Below are 19,863 nucleotides of genomic sequence, written 5' to 3'. Positions count from 1 at the left end.
GTAACTTTACGTAAGAATAACAGAAGCAGCTGTGATTTCTTTTAGTAGTCAATTATCCTTTTTGCCTTTTTCTGAGCACAGGATGCTCTCAGACTAGGTAGGTGCCTTAGACTTAGCTTGCTGCCAGCTAGACTCAAGCCTGGCACTTCTGCGGTCAGCAACTTCCAGCCTGTGCCTCCCTCTGCACTGAGGGACAACCCCTATTTCTGTCTCTGGCTGCCAAGTAATGACAGACCCCATTTGTTACTTCATCCGGTGCGTCGCTGTGCCAGCCACTGCTGATTTTTAGCTTGCAGAAAAAGCTGTGATAAAAAGATGTGGCTGCAGAGGGAATGAGCATGTCTCAAAGAATGGCAGGGCTGCCTGGTGCCAAGGCGCTCTCTCGAGCCTCCCAAGACAGACGGACTTAAAAGGCCTGAACATCTCAATCCCTCTCCATCTGTGCTCACAGAAGTGATGCCGGGTAGATGACCAACGTTAGTCCCCCTTTACAGAAAGCTGACATACTTATCAACTTTTGTGGTGTCCCCTGTGTTTGTAGGGGGTTTTAAGGAGTTAAGGCAGGGTGTGTTACCTCCTTGCTATTACTGCATAGTGATACTCTTTAATTACATTAATTTAATTTCATGCTGTTTCACAACAGAATTTTTTATGCTGCTGAATGCACTGAACACTTCAGTGGGTGTTTTTCCCTTCTACTTAGTGATTTTTACTGTTCCTTCACTTTGTAGCTACACTGATAACTTGCTGGTTGTTCAGAGGTGGTTTTCGCCTCAGTTAAATGGCCTTGTGTAAAAGGTAAGAAGTAACTGTAATGTGGGAGGTGCAGAACCATGTAATTCATTCGGCCAATACACAGTATTCCTCGGATCAGTTTTCCGCCATGATTGTGACTGAGTGGCCAGACCTGACCTTTCGTCGCATCTGCCAAACTGCTTTGGAGAGGTTTCAAATGTATTTTTCCTAAAATGGGACAGGTGGGAAGGCTGGCTCTCATTGACATCTGCATTGAAGTGTTCTGACACAGTTTTTGCTCAGCTCTGTTGAAACAAACCTGTAAGTACAAAGGAAACCTGTAAAACATCATTAGAAGTGCTTAAAAGTGTCAGGAAGTTCTACAGGCGGGGCTGGGATGTGGTTTTGCAGCTTGTGTAGTAATTCCTGAGCAAGAACCTAGGTTGAGGTTTGGCAGCAAAGGAGCTGTGAAAGGGTTACCGAGGGACCGTGTAATAGTTTCTTTACTCACAGTATTTTGTTTTTAAAATAATTTTAATCCTTTTGTAGGTACTGTCTTTTCCATGGTATGGATGTATTTCCTCTTTAATGCACTGTGAAGTACTGTGCGTCTCTTCTGCACCTTACTTCTAGCCAAAATGTCCTGAGGTGAACACATTTTTCAAAAGTACATTTTGTTCTCCAGTCCTGCTGCTCTTCGCCCAGGATCACTCAGCTCAGTACCTTCTTGTTCCAATCATTCATGCCAGGACTCAAAAGTTAGAGATTTTATTAATTATCAAGAAAAGGTTTGAAAAGAGACACGTTCTCAGAAGCAAGCAATTATGCTATGTTTAGGTATGATCCAACCCAAAATTATATCTAATTATGTTAATTAGAAAATTGCATGCTCACCTCCAGAAGTCATACATCAGCAAAGCTGGTGGTAACCCTTCATATCTCTGTCAAGCCTTGTTGTTAGGATTCTTTCAGCCATTAATGTTTTTTAAAATGCTGTAATATTCCCAGGAAGAGTTGATGTTTCAGCATGCGGAGTGCTGGGGCGATGTTGCTATGGCAGCCTTAGCTGTGATTTCTGTCTCTTGTTAATGCCAAAACCTTTTTTTCCCAGAATGTCCTGTGTTTGAGTTACTGGTATTGTTCATGTTTAAATAGTTCTTTATAAAGTAGAAAGACCAGTTGCCAGTCATTTTATTGCTTTTCCTAATGTAATTGGTAGTACAGGTAATGCAATATGACTTTGTGTGGAAGATACGGTAAATATAATTTAATCTAAAAGACTTCACTCAGTGCTGTGGTAGCATGTGTTGACAGGCAGAGATGCTGTTGTGAAATGGTTTTTTTGATTGTAGTTAATTGTTTTTATGCCTCTTTGCTGGTGACTGAACATCACGTCTACCCTGGGGTACCAGCACATCCTAACATAATGGTGTTGGGTAAAAGTGTCTCAGTATGCCCCTTAGTGAGATGAAAATGAGATAGCCAGTAAAAAGATAAACCTACCTCATTTTAGCAGAGGTTAAATGGATGTCAAGGTTGTGCTCTCACGCCCTGTGCTTCCACTCGACTGCAGCCAGCTGTTGTGTGGGACAGTGCTGAAGGCACCGCAATGCTGCCTTTGTTTTGAACTGTGTTTGTCCAGTGGCTCACAGAAGTGAAGGTGCTGCTTAGTGGGTTGCAGTCAGCTTGTTTCTTTCTGGTGAGAGCCTGACCTTCCTCACAGTGCTGTAAGCGTAAAGTATGACTGATCCCTAGCTGATGAGTAGAGATCTCATTGCATTTTATTCCTTCACGGGTGTTCTTTTTTTCTCACTCATTGATGCTGACTTGCCATGCTTTTGCTCTGGTTTTCATCACAAATCTGTATGTCAGGAGGAAAAGTAACTGTTGTTTATGTGTTACAAGGATACTTCAGAAGTGTGCCCGGTGACGAGGTAATAAGCTGTGCAGTGTTTGTGATAGTTCACCTGTTTTCCCTGTTTAAAATCTTAGCATGTCAGTTTTGTCCTCATGGGAATAGCAAACAACTGAAGTAAAGTCGGTGATGTCTTCCAGCTGCTTAGCTTGGGCCTGGGTTCCTTTTGGGAAGCTGGGGAAAGTAGGAATGGTGATCCCTGTGAATGCTGCTCTTCAATCTGCAAACCCAGAGACAGCTGTGCTGAACGGAGCATGGAGCTCTCCTGGAGAGAAATGCCTGCTAAAAAGGCAGTCAGAACAAAGCTTGTGTAGTCAGTGAGGGCTTGCAGTATCTGGCAGGATACCAGGATGCAAATACTTCTTTGAAGACTTGATTTCTTGTTATGTGTTAGTGTGACTCCTGGAGTGATTCTGGAAGAGAAAGACTTCAGCAAGGATTTTCATGTAGAATTTTTTTTTTTTTTTTCCTGGCTGAATGTGCACTAACTTTCATTGTCACTTTGCCTGTCTGTGCTACAAAGAAGCGTGACCCTAACACAGGCAACATTAGAGGAATAAGGGATCTTTACAGGGGGACAAGTGACTGCAGAGCACCTAGTCTGGAATAGTGGAAGGGAACAGGAGCACACACACAACCCTGGGTGGAGAGGAGGAGTGAAGGGCCCTGGCAGGAGGTGCACTGTGGGGCCAGCCCGCAGGATGAAGTGGGCAAATACCCAGAGCTCCAGCTCTGAGAGGGGGTCTGGGGTGGCAGATGGTGGGGAATGGAGGGAGGGAGGGCAATTCTCTTACCTGCTTCTTGGCGTTCTTGTAAGTGGGCAGTGATTTGCTTTTTGGTGGAAATGGAGATTTCTGTTCACTTCCACCCACTGTAAAGAGGGAGAGAGAGTCTTCTCTCTGAGCCAGAGCTCCTGTCCTCATGTTCTGCACAGGCCTTGTTCCTAGCCTGGGAGGAAAGTTTCTGTCCCTCTTGGGGCAAGCTAGGAAGGTATTGCTGATATGTGAAATCAAAGATTTTTTTTTTTTTAAATCTCTAATGGAGTAAGTATTTCTGAATATCTATATACACAAACATACATATATCTATATACCACAAACACTACGTATATAAATAAAAATGATGGCATTGTAGTGTTTGCACTGACCTGCCTATTTTGGAATGGCTGCATTCCTGCAACTGTTCATCTGGAAAAGGTGTTCTCCGTAACACACTGCTGCTGTTGAGTGTTGTGGCAGACAAAGGAAATGAGAGCGAACTCCGGCTTGAATTGATTTCTCTTTTTAAACTAAAATGATCATTAAGCCCTTCCAGTGCCTTGAAAGCTGCATGCGGAAGGAAGCGTGAACGTTGAGCTTTCTGGGGGAATCCTTGCACAAGGATGTGTAGGCTTTTCTCCTAGTGCTTGGGGTTCGACATGCTGGAAAATACTTGAGATGAGCATCTCTGTGTGCTACCCTCAAGCAACATGTGTAGGGAGCCATAGAGCCGTAACTGTAGAGCTCTTCTTGGCTGCTGTCGAATTCAAGTGCTTGCTGTCTGAGGGTTCATTTCTTAATATTGATCCAAAAGTGTTTTTCTGGTGTTAAAACACCAGTTAGCCACTCAAGTGAAAGTAAGCTGTGTAAGTGGTGGGAGAAGAGTGCCTGAGCAAATATTTCTTAGGTCGACCCTGTTCCATGAGGGAATATTTAGATAAGAAAGACATTAAAAAGAAAACCTGATCTACATGGGCCGGCCTGAAAATTCTATAGAACAAAAACTTATTTTCTTTAGGAAGCTGACAATCAGTCTAACAGGGAATTTTTTTAGCCTACACAAGGGCAGGTGTTGCCTTTGGTATGGAAGTTTGTCTGAGATGCTGGATGATGGGGCTTAAACCTGAAGTACAGATTCAGCCTCTGTTGCAGCATATAGAGATTGGTATTTGCAAATGCTGCTTCCTCCAGAACAAAAACTGCTTTCCTTCCCTCCCCCTGAAGCGAAACAACAGAAATGAAAACAAAATATTCACCAGGGTGGAAATGCTCACTAACAGAAAATACCAGCAGTAGCAGCATGGCTGTTGGGTGGGGCTGGAGGGTGTGTTAGGGAAGGTTTCTGCACTGCAGCAGCTTGGGATCAGTGCAAGGGAGAAGCTTTGTGTCAACGATTTGAAAATGGGAATTGTTGTGTGATGTCTGAAAAAGGCATCACAGGTGAAAGCTTCTGTGAGCTCTGGAGCTGGCCCCTTGGGCAGTGAAAATGCTCAGAGTGAGTTTATTGGGCCTTAGATCAAACCCTCAATCCAGTGCAAACAGACCTATTGTACTGTTCAGTCCTCTGCTTAGCATGAGCGTGTGAAATATTTGGGCTCAGCACATGGTCCGGCATTCTCCAGTGGGTGCTGCTGGCGCAATGTGTGACCCTCTCTGGAGAAGACTTCAGGGTTGCAGAGACCTGTTAGGAGACAAGGTTACCAGACCTCGAAGAAGGTGCAAATGGAGTGGCAAAACCCATCTTGGTATGAACTGTAACCCATTAGCCTTACAACTGAACCAAAAACAAGGTTAGAAACCCTGTTTGTGTTCCTTTCAACATGGCAGAAAACCTTCCTGCGCAAAGCTGTATGCACTTGGCAAAATGTAAGTTAGGCTGAAAGTTGTGTGTGATTATTTTGTTTGTGCATTGTGGAGCTGGAAACAATTTGTTTTTAGAAGCAGGTAATCGTAAAAATGAAAGGCAGTTAGGCAGTTACTATAGGTCTTAAATCAAGCAAGAATGTGAGAAAGAATATGTGCTTCAGCAGGAAGTCCAAATTGAATCGTCAAAGACATTGGTGTTCTCCAGTTACCTTGGCTCCAGCAGGATGTCTGTAGGGGTCTGTCTGTGTTACTCTCTGGAGGAAAACACTGATTGTATGTTGCTTAGTAAGTACAGCAGTGAAGACACATGGAAGTTTTAAGCAGTTAACATAGTATTTTTTTAAAAATTATTTTATTTTGCTCTTTACAGAGGGGATTTAAATTGGGAAAATGATCCACTGTGAAATCTTGAGGGTTGGACTAGAAGTGACATGCAGAATCTTCATGCTGTCAGCTCAGCCTGTCCATACATATGCTGAGTGTGGCGTATTTAACTACAGGATATCTTGGGAGCTTGTAGGTTTTGGGGTTTTTTTAGTGTTTGGTAGAAAAATATTAAGATAAAAATATTAAAATAGTAAAAAGGTTTTACACTCAAAATCTGTCAACCAGTCTTTCTGTCACTGTACATCACTGTGCAATTCTTGTGTGATAACTGGTACTGTGCCAAGTTAAACTTGATTTCTGCTTTGGTTTGAAGCAAAAAAGGATGAAGACTGTGGACTTGAAAAGAAAGGAAATGTGCAGGGATAGAATCTCTAATACTTGTCAGAATTCTGTGTTCAGAGGGGTGATTAAATCACGCAGTGCACCATTGCCAGGAGCTCTGCTTACAATAATTTGCAAATCTGGTAGAAAAAGGGAATGGCCACAGATTTTTTTTTAAATTTTTTTTTTTTTTTTTTTTACTTTCTTGGATAGAAGAGGAAGTGAGGAACATTTATTTTGACAAAGAAGGACCTGACATAAAGAAGGACCTGACATGGGGAGGTGGCCAAAACCAAGATCATGTCTGTAAACTTTAAATAGCACATCCTCTTTCTGTCTGCTTTTATATGGCTGCTGGTTTTTTTTATTCTTCTCTTTAAGTTACTTTGGCTATTTCTATCTGAAACAAACTGTAATGTTTTTTCCCCTCTTTTGGTAGCTGCTTCGTGACAGAGATAAAAACTGGATGTGAGTTGTGCATTGGGAAGTGATTGATGTATGCTTGTGCAGCTTGTAGCACTATGAGAAACACAGGTGCAGCTGCTGATGATGTTTGCTAGAAGTAGATGGAAAAAGCAAGAAAATGAAATTGCATTTCTGCACAGAAAACCTGTTGTAAAACTGTGGGGCAGGAAACAGTTCCGGAAGCAAAAACTCCATTTGTTTCTGCGGGACAAGATGAAGAGGCTTCTTCAAGGCCAGGTAGATGAGAATCCAAGCCATGCACATCACTGCCAGCTCTCCCCGGTGGAGATTGAAACAGACATGTTTGTTTGTGGAATAAAGAGGAGCTCTGCGAGCACTGAATTTTCCACTGCTGGAGGGGACTTTCATCAGGACGGAGGACACGATTCCAAGGGAGTGAGCGAAGTGTGTGTTGGTGAGGTGGAACTGAACTGGGATGGGTATGTAAAAATACCATGCTCTGTTCAACAGAACAAGAAGGACTTACAAGGAAATTCTTCTGATGGGACAATGCAGACATATTCTGAAAGAAAAGGAAGGGTGTCTGAGGGGCAGGAACTTTCTTCCCTGAGCATTACCATGAGCTGGAGGGACGTAGCTGAAAGGCAAGACTGCTTTCCCCAGGAAAAGCCCGCTGCATACAAGAGTCCTAGGAGGCAATCAAGAGATCGCTCAGCTGATGTAGTTGATTACATTGTTAAAGAGCTCCAGGGAATAAGTCGCATCCAGACAGAGATTGCAGAGCTCCGGCAGCACCTCACCTTGATAAAAGGCTCTGTGGATGAAGTCTCCAGCTGCGTGGATACGGTCTTGAGTGAGATAGAAGGCCTACAAGGTGGGTCCACTGGCAAAACCCAGAGTACACATGCTAGAGAGCCAAGTAGGGAGGTACACAAGGAAGAACCAGTGTTGTATTTTTATGGCATCCCAGAAAAGGATGGTGAAAACACAGTAGAGCTTATCTGCAGCTTCTTGTCTGAATATCACTGTTTCAATGGTATCCAGTGCAGTAAGTATATAAAAGATGCTTATAGATCAGATATTGGTACAGGCAAGCCATTAACTCCAAGACCAGCCGTTGTGAAACTGGTCAGTTGTGAACAGAGAGACTTTATTTTACAGAAGTCTATCCTTCTGCAAAGCTCAGGGGTCCGGATTGCTACCAGTGAAGAGCAGAAGTGGCAGGATGGCCAGAGGGGCCGCACAGATTCAGTCTCTTCGCAGTCTGGCTTAAAGAAAAATCATCGCAACTCAGTGAATCCTGATGGAGCTCAGAGAACTGATGCAGTTGGGCACCTTCGAACAAACTCATGCCAGGTTAAGTATAAAAGCACGAGTAGGAAAACGCAGTGTGTAGGGGAGAGACTTGAATCCGTGCAGAAGTCAAACATCACTAAGAAAAGCAACTTGATACTTGAAACTGGGAAGGAAGCACAAACAATAAGCTGCAGTGAGCAGCCTGCGGATGACAGTGACATTCACCAGGCTCTTCGTGAACCTCTACAAAATTCACAGGTGACCAATTTGTCCAAGTTGGATGATGGACATTACTGCTGCTCATCTGACTCTTTGGGCCGTGCAAGCCAGATGTGCACTTCAAGCAATGGTAGTGAGCACAGGCTTGACACTGAAAGCGTCACTGGGAATTGTTCTTCCCTTCTAGATAAAGATGAGGGGATAACTACAGAAGAAATTGAAACAGACTGTGATACCTCATGCAAATTTACCAGTGTGGAGAAAGTTGATATTCAAAGAGAAGATGTTTCTAGTGGAGTGACAACCATAAGCTATGATCATACAACGGATGAAATGGCTGATAGTAGTGATAGCTTGAAAGACATGATCCAAATGGACCTGAATGATCAAGATCCAACTGATCAGGTCTTTAGGGATGTCCTGGAAAATTCTCAGTATTTCCTTGACCATTCCCGGGAGAACATTGATCTTGTGGACATGAAGTTTTACACTAATAAGCTTGGGAAAGCTATTCATCACTTCAGGTCTGCCTTGCAGGTGGTGTTTCACAAACTGGAGACAAGCGATTCTGAAATGCTTTTGGAAAATGACAGTGGCTTACAGATGGATGATGACAATACACTTATGCTGACCAGTTCAGGTATGTGTGGCAGCTCTGACAACTTTGCAGAAACCCCTCCTAGTCAGTCCTCCGAGAGCCAGGCAAACACAACTGTCAACAGCGAAGCATCTGCTCAGATGCAGTTTGTTCCTTCCAGTCTTTCCTCTGTGCCACATGAGCCTCCTGTTTCCAGTTTGATGCCATCATCTGACTGTGAAGTCCCTGCTGGGCAGCACTCGCCTCCTGAGGAGCATGGAGGAGATGTGAACTCTCTACCTGAGCCAGTAAAGGAGTGCAGACCTATGAGCCTTGACAAGGTGTGCGCAGAGACCATCTACCTGAACAAATGCATCAACAATTTCAAAAATGTGCTGAGGGAAAAGAGACAAATGCGTAGGAGACTCTTAAAAGAATTAGCACAGGAAGGAAACTGGATTTCCGCTGAGGAGACAAATTCAGGTAAAACGAAAAAAAAAATGTTTTTAAGAACGTGTCAAAATCTGATATTTGCGCAGCCAGTAGCCAGTGCCTCACTCTGTGGGTGAACAGTTTATTAGAAGTTGTGAGCAAATAGTTAAAGGCATGTATGTACACTGTACAACAGTATGGACCAAAAAATCCTAAAATTTATTATGTAACACACTGAAATGCAAGTTAGCAATCTTCACCTCTTTTTTTTTTTTCTTTTTGGGAGAGGGAGAGTTGCAGTGCATCTTCAAAATAGCAGGTGTTAGGGTTTTTCATCATAATTCGTGACTTGGTTTCTTGTTAAATAGTGAAGACATGTGATAACAATGTGTGCATTTGAGCTATAAGTAGCCAGATTTGCAGTTTTGGGAGTTGAGTGGATTCAGGCTTCAAGTGGCTCCATCACGAAGTGGGAGTTCTCAGTGTTTGATCACTGCTAGATGTTACCCTAGTAGAGACCTTTTAAAAATAAAAATAATTAAAAAAAAAAAAGTTGAGACTTGTGTTTTGGTATTACTTCTGCAACTTGTCCATAAGATGAGAAATTTTCCACTTCTGTGGAGCCGCACCCCTTTTTGCCAGCACAGATAATGAAGAGTTTGACCACAGCAGATGTGAGCTGTGGTGGTGCAGTGCTGGTTAACCCTTTCCTGAGGATATGGGAGATAGAAATGACTGATATGCTTTGATGAGCCATGTTTCGATAGCCCTTGATTTAGTGAAACAAAACCTAACCTTGAAATGTAGGTCCATCTGCCCCTTCCCTCTCCAGCCAGTGCAAGAACTTTCTCGGTGTCATCTCTGTCCAAATCACTACACACTTAAGGGAAGCAGCTTTGTTTCAAGAGTGAAAGATATTGGCACTACAGCTTGAAGCCTTCACATCTTTAATTATGAACCTCCTTGTATCAAATATTTTGTTAACTTTTCTCTTGCAGTCATGAAAGCCAGTCAGAATAATCAGCGTGCTCTTTTTCCCATTGAAAGAGTTGTCTTGCTCGAAATGTCTTTTCCAGTGACTGTGCTTTCGCTGTGAAGAAAGAGTCTGTCAATCTGTTTGACTTCTGTACCAGTGACCTTCTCAGTTAGGAGATCATGAAGCTTGTAATCAGCTTTTTGCTTTTTTATTTTGTATGAGGTCATTATTATAGAGTTGATTCAAACAGTTAGTTTTTAATGAGGGAAATGCTAGGATTTGTTAGCAGGCTTGGCATAGATACTATGTCTTTTTGTGTTTCAAGGGACTGTTTAGATTACAAAATATACATAGTACAGATGAAACAGATTTTTTTTTTTTATTCAGAAACCTATTTTTATTTTCTGTTAATTTTTTTTCCACCCCCCGTATTGTTTGTGTAGTGCTTCAGTCCTGGACATATGTCCTAATCTTAGGACCTGATGGAACAGACAGTGGTTTGAATTAGCATTTGCCACAGTGCAACAGAAGTATTGAAATAACCTATCTCTGAATGGAAGAGGAGGCTGCTCATCTCAGCAGAGTTTGAGCAGTGCAGGCATGTTCACAAGATGAGAAGTAGCGAAAACAGTTGAGGAGGATAAGGATCACAGCTGGACTTTGGTACCTTAGATCTTGCTCCAGGGTGCGTTGGTGTTCCTGAGCCTCCCAGGTTCAGTTCACCTGAACGTCATCGATTTGATGTGACAAAGAGTTGATGCTTGTGTGACACTTGTGTAAGAGCATATCTATATGGTAGATAGACAAGTGAAGTTAAAACAATAAGTATGGGATGAAATAATGATGTAGGAAATGTGCTCTAAGAGACAGGAGGAGTCTAAAGGAGTCAAGGGTAGTAGAAAACACTGGATAAGGCATGAGAAAAGGGAGAGAACTTGGGGAAAAAAACCCTGGAGGAGATGTCAGGAAGCAAAGCAGCCCAGACCATCAGAGCAAGGCAAGGGAGCTGGGAAGAAAAAAGCACGCCTGTCCAGGGTGGAGGTCAGGAGACACAATCAAAGCAGCAGTGCTCGTGCAAGACAGAGCAAGCAGGGAAGGAAGCAGTGGGTGAATAACTACTTGACAGTAGCCAAAGTGAGAGAAGGGAACGACAGTATTGCCAAGGGCTGTAGAACTGGGTGAAATTAGTCACATATAGGGTTGATCATGAAATATGTGTATTAATCATGAGATAGGGTTGTTTTGGCATGCATTTTCTGAGAAAGTGAAGCCACGGTTTTGTGTGTTTCTTCGCTGTACTCAAAATAAGTTTGAGCCAAACTCTTATTTTCTTCCTTTGGAAAAAGCTTCATACTCAGAATGCAATGAAAGCTTGTTGGTTTGCTTTTTTTTCTCAGCTGCAGATGAGTGTTTATGCCTTACCTTAAAAATGTAATTTGTTCTTAATAGGCTTTTAAGTTCCTGGGTCAGGTCCGCTGAAAACCCAGTTCTGCTTTTTGGTTCTGAGCCTGAACCACTGTATTACTCATGCCTGCTTGAAAGTTCAGTTCAAGGTATTTTATTAAGTGTGTTTGGCAGCAGTCTGCAGTAAAGGAATGGATGATAGCTTTGAAGGTGTTGGTAAATCCGTGTGTTTTGGTGAATCAGAGATGATGCACTGGCATAAAGTTTTAAATTATTTATAGTTATATGCATATTACTGGAACAATTTAGAACTTGGCAGATCCATGCAAATAATTGCTGTGTTTGATTTGAAGTCAAAAGAGAAAAAAAAAATATCCTCTGAAAGTCTGAGCAAGCTTTTAAAGTTTTAATTTGAGAAAAAGGAAAAAAAGGTAAGTGAAGATGAAGATAGTTTCATTTTGTGGGTGTTTTAAAAAAGCCCTGAAATGGTAGAGATTTTTGTAGATGTATGTTGACTGCTCAGAAGTGGAATGGTGACAGGTTTCTATGATAGGTGTTTAACCAAGTTAGTAATTGTTGATGATGCTGTGAGCACACCTGCAGTAATGGGATGTAATCGGAGCATTTCAGATCTTTGTCTGCAGTTGCTCAGAGCTTTGCTAAACTTTATATTTGGCCTGAAACTAACCCTAACAGCTCTAAATTTAAGGGGCTCAGAAATCAAAGATATGTATGGAATTTAAGCCAAAATAATCCTTTTCTTTCTTTCTCTCAAAAATTAGTCTAATGCAAGATCCATTGCTTTGTGTTTGTATAAAAATAAGTTTGACCTATATTTGAGAAACTCTAGTGCCCTCAGGCCTTAAAATTTGGCAGTGTTAGTCTATGTCAAGGATTTTTCTGTGGAAAATCAACCCCAAATGAGCTTTTGAAAAATGTGCGGTTTGCATATGCTCACTGGTAGCTTGCTGCAGTTGAGCTGTTGCGCTGCCAGAGACTCCATCTGTCCTCAGTGTTTTCCAGCCAGGGGCTAAAGTGAGGCTTTCCCTGCTTGGCATGACTGACAGCCGTGGCAGACCTGAGACGGGTCTTCTGCATCTTCTGTGCTCAGAGACTTTGCAGAAGACATCAGGAAGGAATCTGGTTCAATTACAGAGTTCCCAGGAATGAGGGGAGTCTGGATCTGCCTAGGACACACTGAAACAACCTCAGGGACCAAGTCAGGAGAGATTGCGCTTGGGCTTGAGAGGTTTTGGGTGACTGTGCAAAAAGAAGGACAAAACGAGAGGACTTGAAGTGGAATTGGTTCTGCTTAGGTGAGAAGGTTTTGCTTAATAGAACGGGACAGGCAGCAGGATGGTATCGAAAATCACTTTAGAAGGGAACAGTCAGAAGGATCTGTGCCCAAAAATGCATGTTCCCATTGGAGTCTGGGATGGGCCCCAAGTTTCCTCAGCTTCTGCAGGTCGGCAGGTCTGTGCAGAGCTAACTGCCAAAACATGGCACTCCTACAGCACTGGCTGTTAAGCAGAAGGCCCAGCGTTCTGCTGCTTGCTTTTCTCCTCCATTCGCTTGCAAAGGAGAGGCCTGCAGAGCCTCCATCCATCAGGGAGGAAAGCCTCCCTGGTGAGGATCTACTTGGGCACATCTTAAGGTGGAAAGTAGGGGTTTTATTTTAGGTACAATCCAGCACTTCATTTGCTAAAGTGATTTGACTTCTCCTTAGTGACTGAGTTAAAATAGCTTCTCTGTATTCCTGTCTTAGTGATTGCATATGTGTAATTACACATATATAGACAGTAACTTTGAAAACTATTTTAGCTTTTTAACGAATTTGAGTGGCCCTTGTTGCCATGAAGATATTCCTTCCCCTCCGTCTTTCATACGCAGATGAGTAATGTGATTCTTCTGTGTAGATACAGAATTATCTGATTGGAAGACTTAAAAAATATCATGTCTATACCGGAAGTTTTGAGTATGACTGTCATATAACTTTACTAGCCTTGAAATTGCCTATCCATAAACATGAGATTTAGTGTAGGAGGCTTCTGGATTTTTTTTTTTTTCCTCAGAGGAGAATTGCCTAGATTTATAAAACCAGAAAATATCTTTCTGCATTTATGGTATTTGCAAAAGCAAAATGTATTCCGTGGGAGCTGCCAATTTCCTTGTAATGGGCAAAATGGACAGAGGGCGAAAAGGGAAGGAGGGGGCACGCTTCAGATGCAGGTAGCGGATGCAGGCTCGGGGAAAGGGGGAACAAATCTGTTCCTCTCTGTAATAAATACTCGTTTTCTTTCCAGTGTGGTAAATAGCAGCTCCAGTTCTGTGTTAAGATTACTTAAAATTCTTGAGTTAATAAAACAGGAACTGTAAGTCTAAAAATCAGCTCTCACAAGCATATATTCTAATGCATGTGCAGTTATGAATGAAATTTTATTAGTTGATTAACTGATAGAGATTAATGAAGTGCTGTACATCCCAGGAAGTACATACGGGAAAACTCGCTGCTGCACAAATGCTTTATCAACTTGTGGCAAATGTTTACCCCGCTTTCTGAAATCATTTCACAGAGCTCATGGCAGAAATCTGGTCTATTAACTTTTCCTCTCCTTCTCTTTTTTTTTTTTTTTTTTTTTTTTTTTTCCTTCACAGAAGGAGGTAGAGGAGAGCTCCAGGTTGTACATGGTGTCCCTTGTAACCAGCATCTCTTTCTGAAACTCCTGTGTGTGCATGCCTTGTCTTCATGTAGCCAATTGCTCCCTCTGGGGCACTGAGATTCAGTTTAGCATGTTACAGTTGTCAGAGGAATTGTTAACACTATGTATGAGTTAAGAGTCTGTTCAGTGCGTATTACCTTGTACAAAGAGGAAAACATGAATGCTTGGAGTGATCTCCTCCCTTCAGTGCTCTGTGCGGTGTGTGTAATGTGCACAGGCACTGCACTAGCAGAGTACAAATTGTTTATCTTGTCTTTTCCAGTCTTCCTCCTTAAGAATCTTGTTTAAACCAAGTATTTCCTCATTTTTCCTCAGTTGTATTATTTCATTCCATCTCTGGTTCATACACCTACAGCAATTAAAGTCAGAAGTACCACTGCAGGCTACAATACTGAGATTAAGCAAGACTATGTATGCTGGGAGGTGTCTGCTGCAGATCCCATGCCTTTTTAGCTAGCTGCAGGCTGTGCTTTGCTTTGAGCAAGGTCTGGTGTCCCAGGAGAAGGGCAGCACTTTTCACTTCATACCTACAGCTATTGCCTCTCCAGTCATGGACGAGTTGCCTCTCTGCTTATAACCCTGTGGGCAACAGGTAACTCTTTCCTCCTAAAAGGATCCGCAGAATTTTTCGTTGACTGCTGTGTAACATCTTAGTTTGTGTTTGCAACTGTGTCTCGTAAAGCGAAATTTCTGGCTCTTGCATTCTCAACTGTTTTATTTTCTTGAATCTATGCTGTGTGGATGCAGTGCCTGCTGTGCTTCTGCCTCTCCCTCTCCCTTATTTTATGAACTGGGCTAAACCAGCTTCCTGGAGCAGGCTGAGCCTTGCATGGCTTTTGGGCCTCCTTGTAGAGCTCATCCTTTGAGTCTGACGAATTTGTATTTCTAAGCTTATTGGCTCATGTATCAGTAGTTTTGTTTCATTCTTACTGGTGTCTGTCCATTTAATGCTTTTTCAGGAATGCAGAAATATCAGGTGCCAAATATTGTCCTCTTCTGGCTTCAGTGGAAAAACACTTCAGTGTTTAAACTCCTCATCTGGTAGCTAGAAAACTGGTACTGGAAGATACATCAGGTGGAAGGAGCTTCCTTTGGGGCTCTTCAGTCATTATTTAAATCGATGTGGTTGCAGAATACAGTGAATTTAAAATAATCCCTTGGCTTGTTGCAACTTTGAGTTCCATGTAAAACGTAGCACACTTGAGTCAATGAAGATGTTGAACCACAAGACCAACTAGTTTATTTGGAATGATTTGGTTCAGTCTGGTTCTGCTAATACCCCTGAAGAAATGGTCTCATTAGGCATGACCAGAAGTTTAATTTAGACAGTGAAACAGCTGCTGCTCCTTATTTTAGCCTGATTCAGATTAATCTGTAGCTAAATTGAGGTCTTTGAGGTTTAATAATGAAGGATGGTATTTGAAATAAGTTAGGGTGATTTTCAAAACAAATAAAAAGTCGTTACTGATTTTTTTCTTATCTGTTTAAATAAAGCAGCTTTCTATGTTTTACATCTGTTTTTTGTCTAAGAGGATAATGTGCTAGACACAGTACTTAAATGTGGTGGAAAGCTACATTGTTATAAAGCCTTTTATGTGGAGAGATGAATTTATAAGCAGAAGCCTGGCTGATCTGGGAATGTTCTTCACTGCGCTGCTCCAGACTTGGTGATTTTGTTTTGTTTTTTTTTTGGATGCCTCTGTCTGTTTTATGGACTTTCTCTTCTACAGAAGCGTGTAATTGTTTATGTCCATTAAATCATCATCTTGTGTACAATTGCGACGTTTACAAATGGCAGCTCAGTTAAATAACTTCTCAAATTACTTGTAAGCCTAGCTGCTGCTTTTCCTGAGTAAGCAAAACTCCTATTAGTTTCCTTTTTAGGCTTCACCAAACATTGCCTTCCGTAGGACTGAATACTGTGCCTGAAATGATCACGTCTGTTAACTTGTTTAATCCAGGGTATTAAATTTATGCTACTCTCGCTGGCATTATTTTCCTAACTGGTTCTTGGCTGATAATCTTAATTACTTGGTGAAGACCTTTCAGCAACTGATTTGCAGCATGTTTCACTGTGAGTGAATATACTGCATTACCAGGGGTGACAGACACTCTCCTGGATGAAGGTATTTGTTGGACAGTAGGTATACAACTGTTGCCCATCAGCATCAGAAATAAAAAAAAAAAATGAATAGAGATGTGATGGGCTGTTTTGTTTACATGTTCTCCATCTTTTCAGTGCTGCTTTATGTGCTCACTGGAGACTTAAAAAAAGAATATAAAAATTTCAGATTCAGACTGGTCTGGCTGCTTTCAAGGAGAGATCAAGTGACAGAGCTGTGCAGAGAAGTGAAGCAAAAGCCAGTGAAACACTTTGTGACATGTAATATGTGGATGTCTAGGTGTTAAACATGCCTATTTTCCCTTTGCCCTCCCATTTGTTTTGGGAAGGACAGTGTTAAAAATTCTCACAGTTGTTCCAGTTCTCATCCACTGGTCGTTTCCTCAGCTTGCTGAGGCTCTAGGTGAGCTAGGCTGTCGCCATGGGCTGAACTCTAGCAGTCGGTGGTTGGTGACAAGACCCACAGCAGCTACTGGAGCCCTTCTGTGTCCTGGTGCAGGTGCTGGCTTCAGTGGGTGGGAAACTCCCCAGCTGTAGTAAATCCATCTAAACAGCATTGCCACATGCCTTCTTTAAACGAAGAGGGATATATGAAAGGTTCCTACCCACAACAGTGGGTAAACTATGGATTATTTTGTGTAAGTGGCGCTCCCAGAGGTGTCTGGGCCCTGTTAACCCTCATGCCAACACTTGTAGGTAATGCAGTCTCTGTTCTTCCCCTACATATGTCAGTGCAACAAGGGATTTGGTGACTGCCAGCCCTCTGCCACTCTGTGATACTGTGCTGTTGCCTCATATATAAACTGCCCAATTTCTTTTTTTAAACCTGGTTAGGTTTGGTGTCTGCTTCTTCTTTTGAAAGACTACTACAGAACTGTCAAGACACCTTTGAATTTTCATCCTCTGTTTATATTTAGCCACAGTTCTTCTTCCATGCAGTATGTTCTCCTGTCTATTGGATCAGCACAGAATAAGGTTCTTTTTGCTAGAGTAAGCAAGCTGTCCTGTTCTTCTCCCATAGTATTGTGTTTACATCCTCATGCTGCTTTTAGCATTTTCCTTTGTGAATTCTTTTTCCTTTGGTATAGAATAAAGAGATTATGTATGCCTTTCAGAAGGAGTCTTGCCAGCACAGTACAGAGGTATTTATGCTTTTATTTCTATGGAGACATTTCGCTGGACAGACTGAATGGATGATGTTCTCCTTACATGGCTGTATCATAGTAGCTCATGGCCAGTGTGATGACTGGAGCTCAAGTCTGTTGTCACATGCTTTTCTTCACCAAGGAATGCCTTGTATGCAGTCAAATTCACATCAAGATCTGGGACTCTGACCTTGCCATTTGTACCATGTTTAATACTCTGTTGTTGCAGTCTTCACTGACATCAGTTCCTTCCATTGGGCATCCAAGTTCTGTGTCAGTAATTCTTCTGTGTTTGTCATTGGCAGATTTTATCAGCAGACCCTACTTACTCCCACCAGCTTCCTTATTACGTTGTCTTTGGCTGGTTCAGTTATAGTTACTTGTTTACCCACCTTAAAGTTCCCTACCTCTTCTCAGCTTGTCCAACATTATTAGCCTCACATGGCTTGCATCAAAAGTTTTTTGTTGAAGTGAAAATTCAGTTGATAATTCCTTTTATGATCTAAAGAAAAATGGTTGCTTTGTCAAACAAAAAAATATATTTTCGAAACTTGTGTGCCCTGTACTGTATTTTTTTTTCCTGTTTTCTGATTACCTCCATGTTGATTATTTCTTTTATGTTTGTTCTGAAGCCTTTCAAGCTGTTGAAGCCGATAATGAGCCTATGCTAGTCTAGATCACATTCCCCTCCTTCTCCTACACACCTTAACAGTGGGTACTGCATTGGCTCTTCTACAGTCTCAAGGCATCAGCCCTCATTTGATGGATGTCAGGTACTGGTTGTCTCAGAATTTTCTTAGGGAGAATGCTGGAGCATATTACTTCTTTACTTTGCTTTCAGCAGGTAATAACGCCTGTTTCCACACAGCCATCACCTGCCTTGCCCCTGCTTCAATATTGTCACTTACTGAAAGCTCATTCTTTCGTTCTGTAGTATTGTACCCAGGTGATTTTTAATCTCAACCCTGGAGAAGCTCTATCTCTTCACTTGTTTTCTTTTTATTTGCATGTCTAAAAGATGTGGCAAATGTAACTAAAATAAATTAGCAGAAGTACAGTTTATCTGGACTCTTGGCAATTTTTACTTGGCCTGTCTCAAAATCTGGGAAATGATGGAGGTTTGTTTCCCGATCATGCTTTCTGCCTTTCCCTACATCCACGCTCCCTGCTGTTCTCTGCTGACTCATGGTTGCCTGTAGGAAATGGTTATTGCTCAGTTAGGTAAAGCTTTCCCTGGATCTTTTGCCCCTGAACAGACTTCTTGGTGCTCTGTAGACTCCAGGCTACAGTATTGCCCATGCTGTTTGTGGCCAGTTGATGTCTCAAGTGTCGTTTGCTTATATTTAGAGTTTCTCAGATTAACTGATTGAAAATCCTGTTACACTAATTCCTTTTGCCTGTAAATGTTTCCACGTTTGTGTTTGTCATTCTCTGTTAGTGCAGCTGAACTGATCGGTGTCAAGCTCAGCCCAGTATAAAACGTTGCTCCATTTTAGGCAAAGGTAGAGATGTCTGCCCTTGTGTGCTCTGAAGGATCTAGTTGCATTTACTTCATGAAACAGTCTTTCTTGACCAGCACTTGATTCAGATCCCTCCAAAGGAAATGCAGGTTTCAGGCTTGGGGGTTTTGGAAGCACAGCTTGGAGCAGAGATGTGTAAAGTGCGATCCGTCCTGGAGGAGCCTGGAGTCTGGTGTGCTGCTCTGGCTGTGGGGAAAATGTGCACCAGTGCTGGACCGTAGGTCTGGGCTACTGGCTGCTCTGCAGGCCCATGTGATCACATAGAAAAGCTGGAGTGTCCATTCAATTATGGATAATGTCATATTGTTCATGCCTTTTTAAAAATAATATAATAAAAATTATGTAGTGTTCAGATCTGCCTAGCCCTGGAGTTGTAGGACTAACAAATTTTGCTGCTGTACAAGTTGAGACCTCAAATAGAAACTTGTTTTCCTTGGTTATTTCGGCTCTTCTTGGGAGACCTTGTCTGTTACCTGTGAGCAATCTGAGGTTGCACAGCTCACCCATAGCACAGGACAAAAAAAAAAAAAAAAAAAAAAAAATTCTTTTGGGGCTGTGTTCTTTTATTTTGCATGAAACTGGAGCTTGTTTCCTGACAGATACTGCTTTACTTTGTTATGAGTCCCATGGCTGGAAATACTTTGTTTTAGACTGCATGCAAGTTGCAGCCTCTTTATACTCTTGGCAGACATTATTATCTGAGGTTGGAGCATTAGCTGTTAGCAGTGTGTTTTGCTCAATCCTGTTTGAAACCAGCTTTTCTTTCAGGGAGTACAGGAGAATATATGAAGAGTAAGCTGAAACAGAGGTTTCCAGTTATAGACAAGCCATTTTCCCCTTATCCAAAACCTTTTGTTTCCTCCAGGTACATTGCACTTCTCAGCTCTCATCAGTCCACTGAAGATTTTCGAAGAAGCAAAACATCTCTCTCTAAATCCGCTTCTAATCACAGAATCGTAGAATGGTTTGGGTTAGAAGGGACCCTAAAGATCACCTAGTTCCAACCCCCCTGCCACAGGTCTACCTCCCACTAGACCAGGTTGC

The 19,863-nt window shown here is 42.1% G+C and overlaps 1 protein-coding gene across 3 annotated transcripts in view; it reads left to right on the top strand.

The window, feature by feature from the left end:
- UNC13B (unc-13 homolog B) overlaps nt 1–19,863 on the top strand; it is a 195,971-nt gene that overhangs the window by 83,191 nt on the left and 92,917 nt on the right. The window contains exons 1-2 of one of the 3 annotated variants that reach the window (XM_086479679.1): nt 6,529–8,983; nt 13,968–13,990. The exons of the other annotated variants lie outside the window; for them this stretch is intronic. Of the exons in view, the coding sequence (XP_086335805.1) occupies nt 6,529–8,983; nt 13,968–13,990 (2,478 nt within the window). Of the gene's footprint in view, nt 1–6,528; nt 8,984–13,967; nt 13,991–19,863 lie in introns of those variants that run through there. 3 annotated transcript variants of the gene reach the window in all.

Source organism: Leptosomus discolor, chromosome Z (genome assembly GCF_034619465.1).
Source record: "Leptosomus discolor isolate bLepDis1 chromosome Z, bLepDis1.hap2, whole genome shotgun sequence".
Taxonomy (NCBI): Eukaryota; Metazoa; Chordata; class Aves; order Leptosomiformes; family Leptosomidae; genus Leptosomus; species Leptosomus discolor.
The sequence above is the reverse complement of the archived record's forward strand: the minus strand, read 5'-3'. Positions and strand labels throughout refer to the sequence as shown.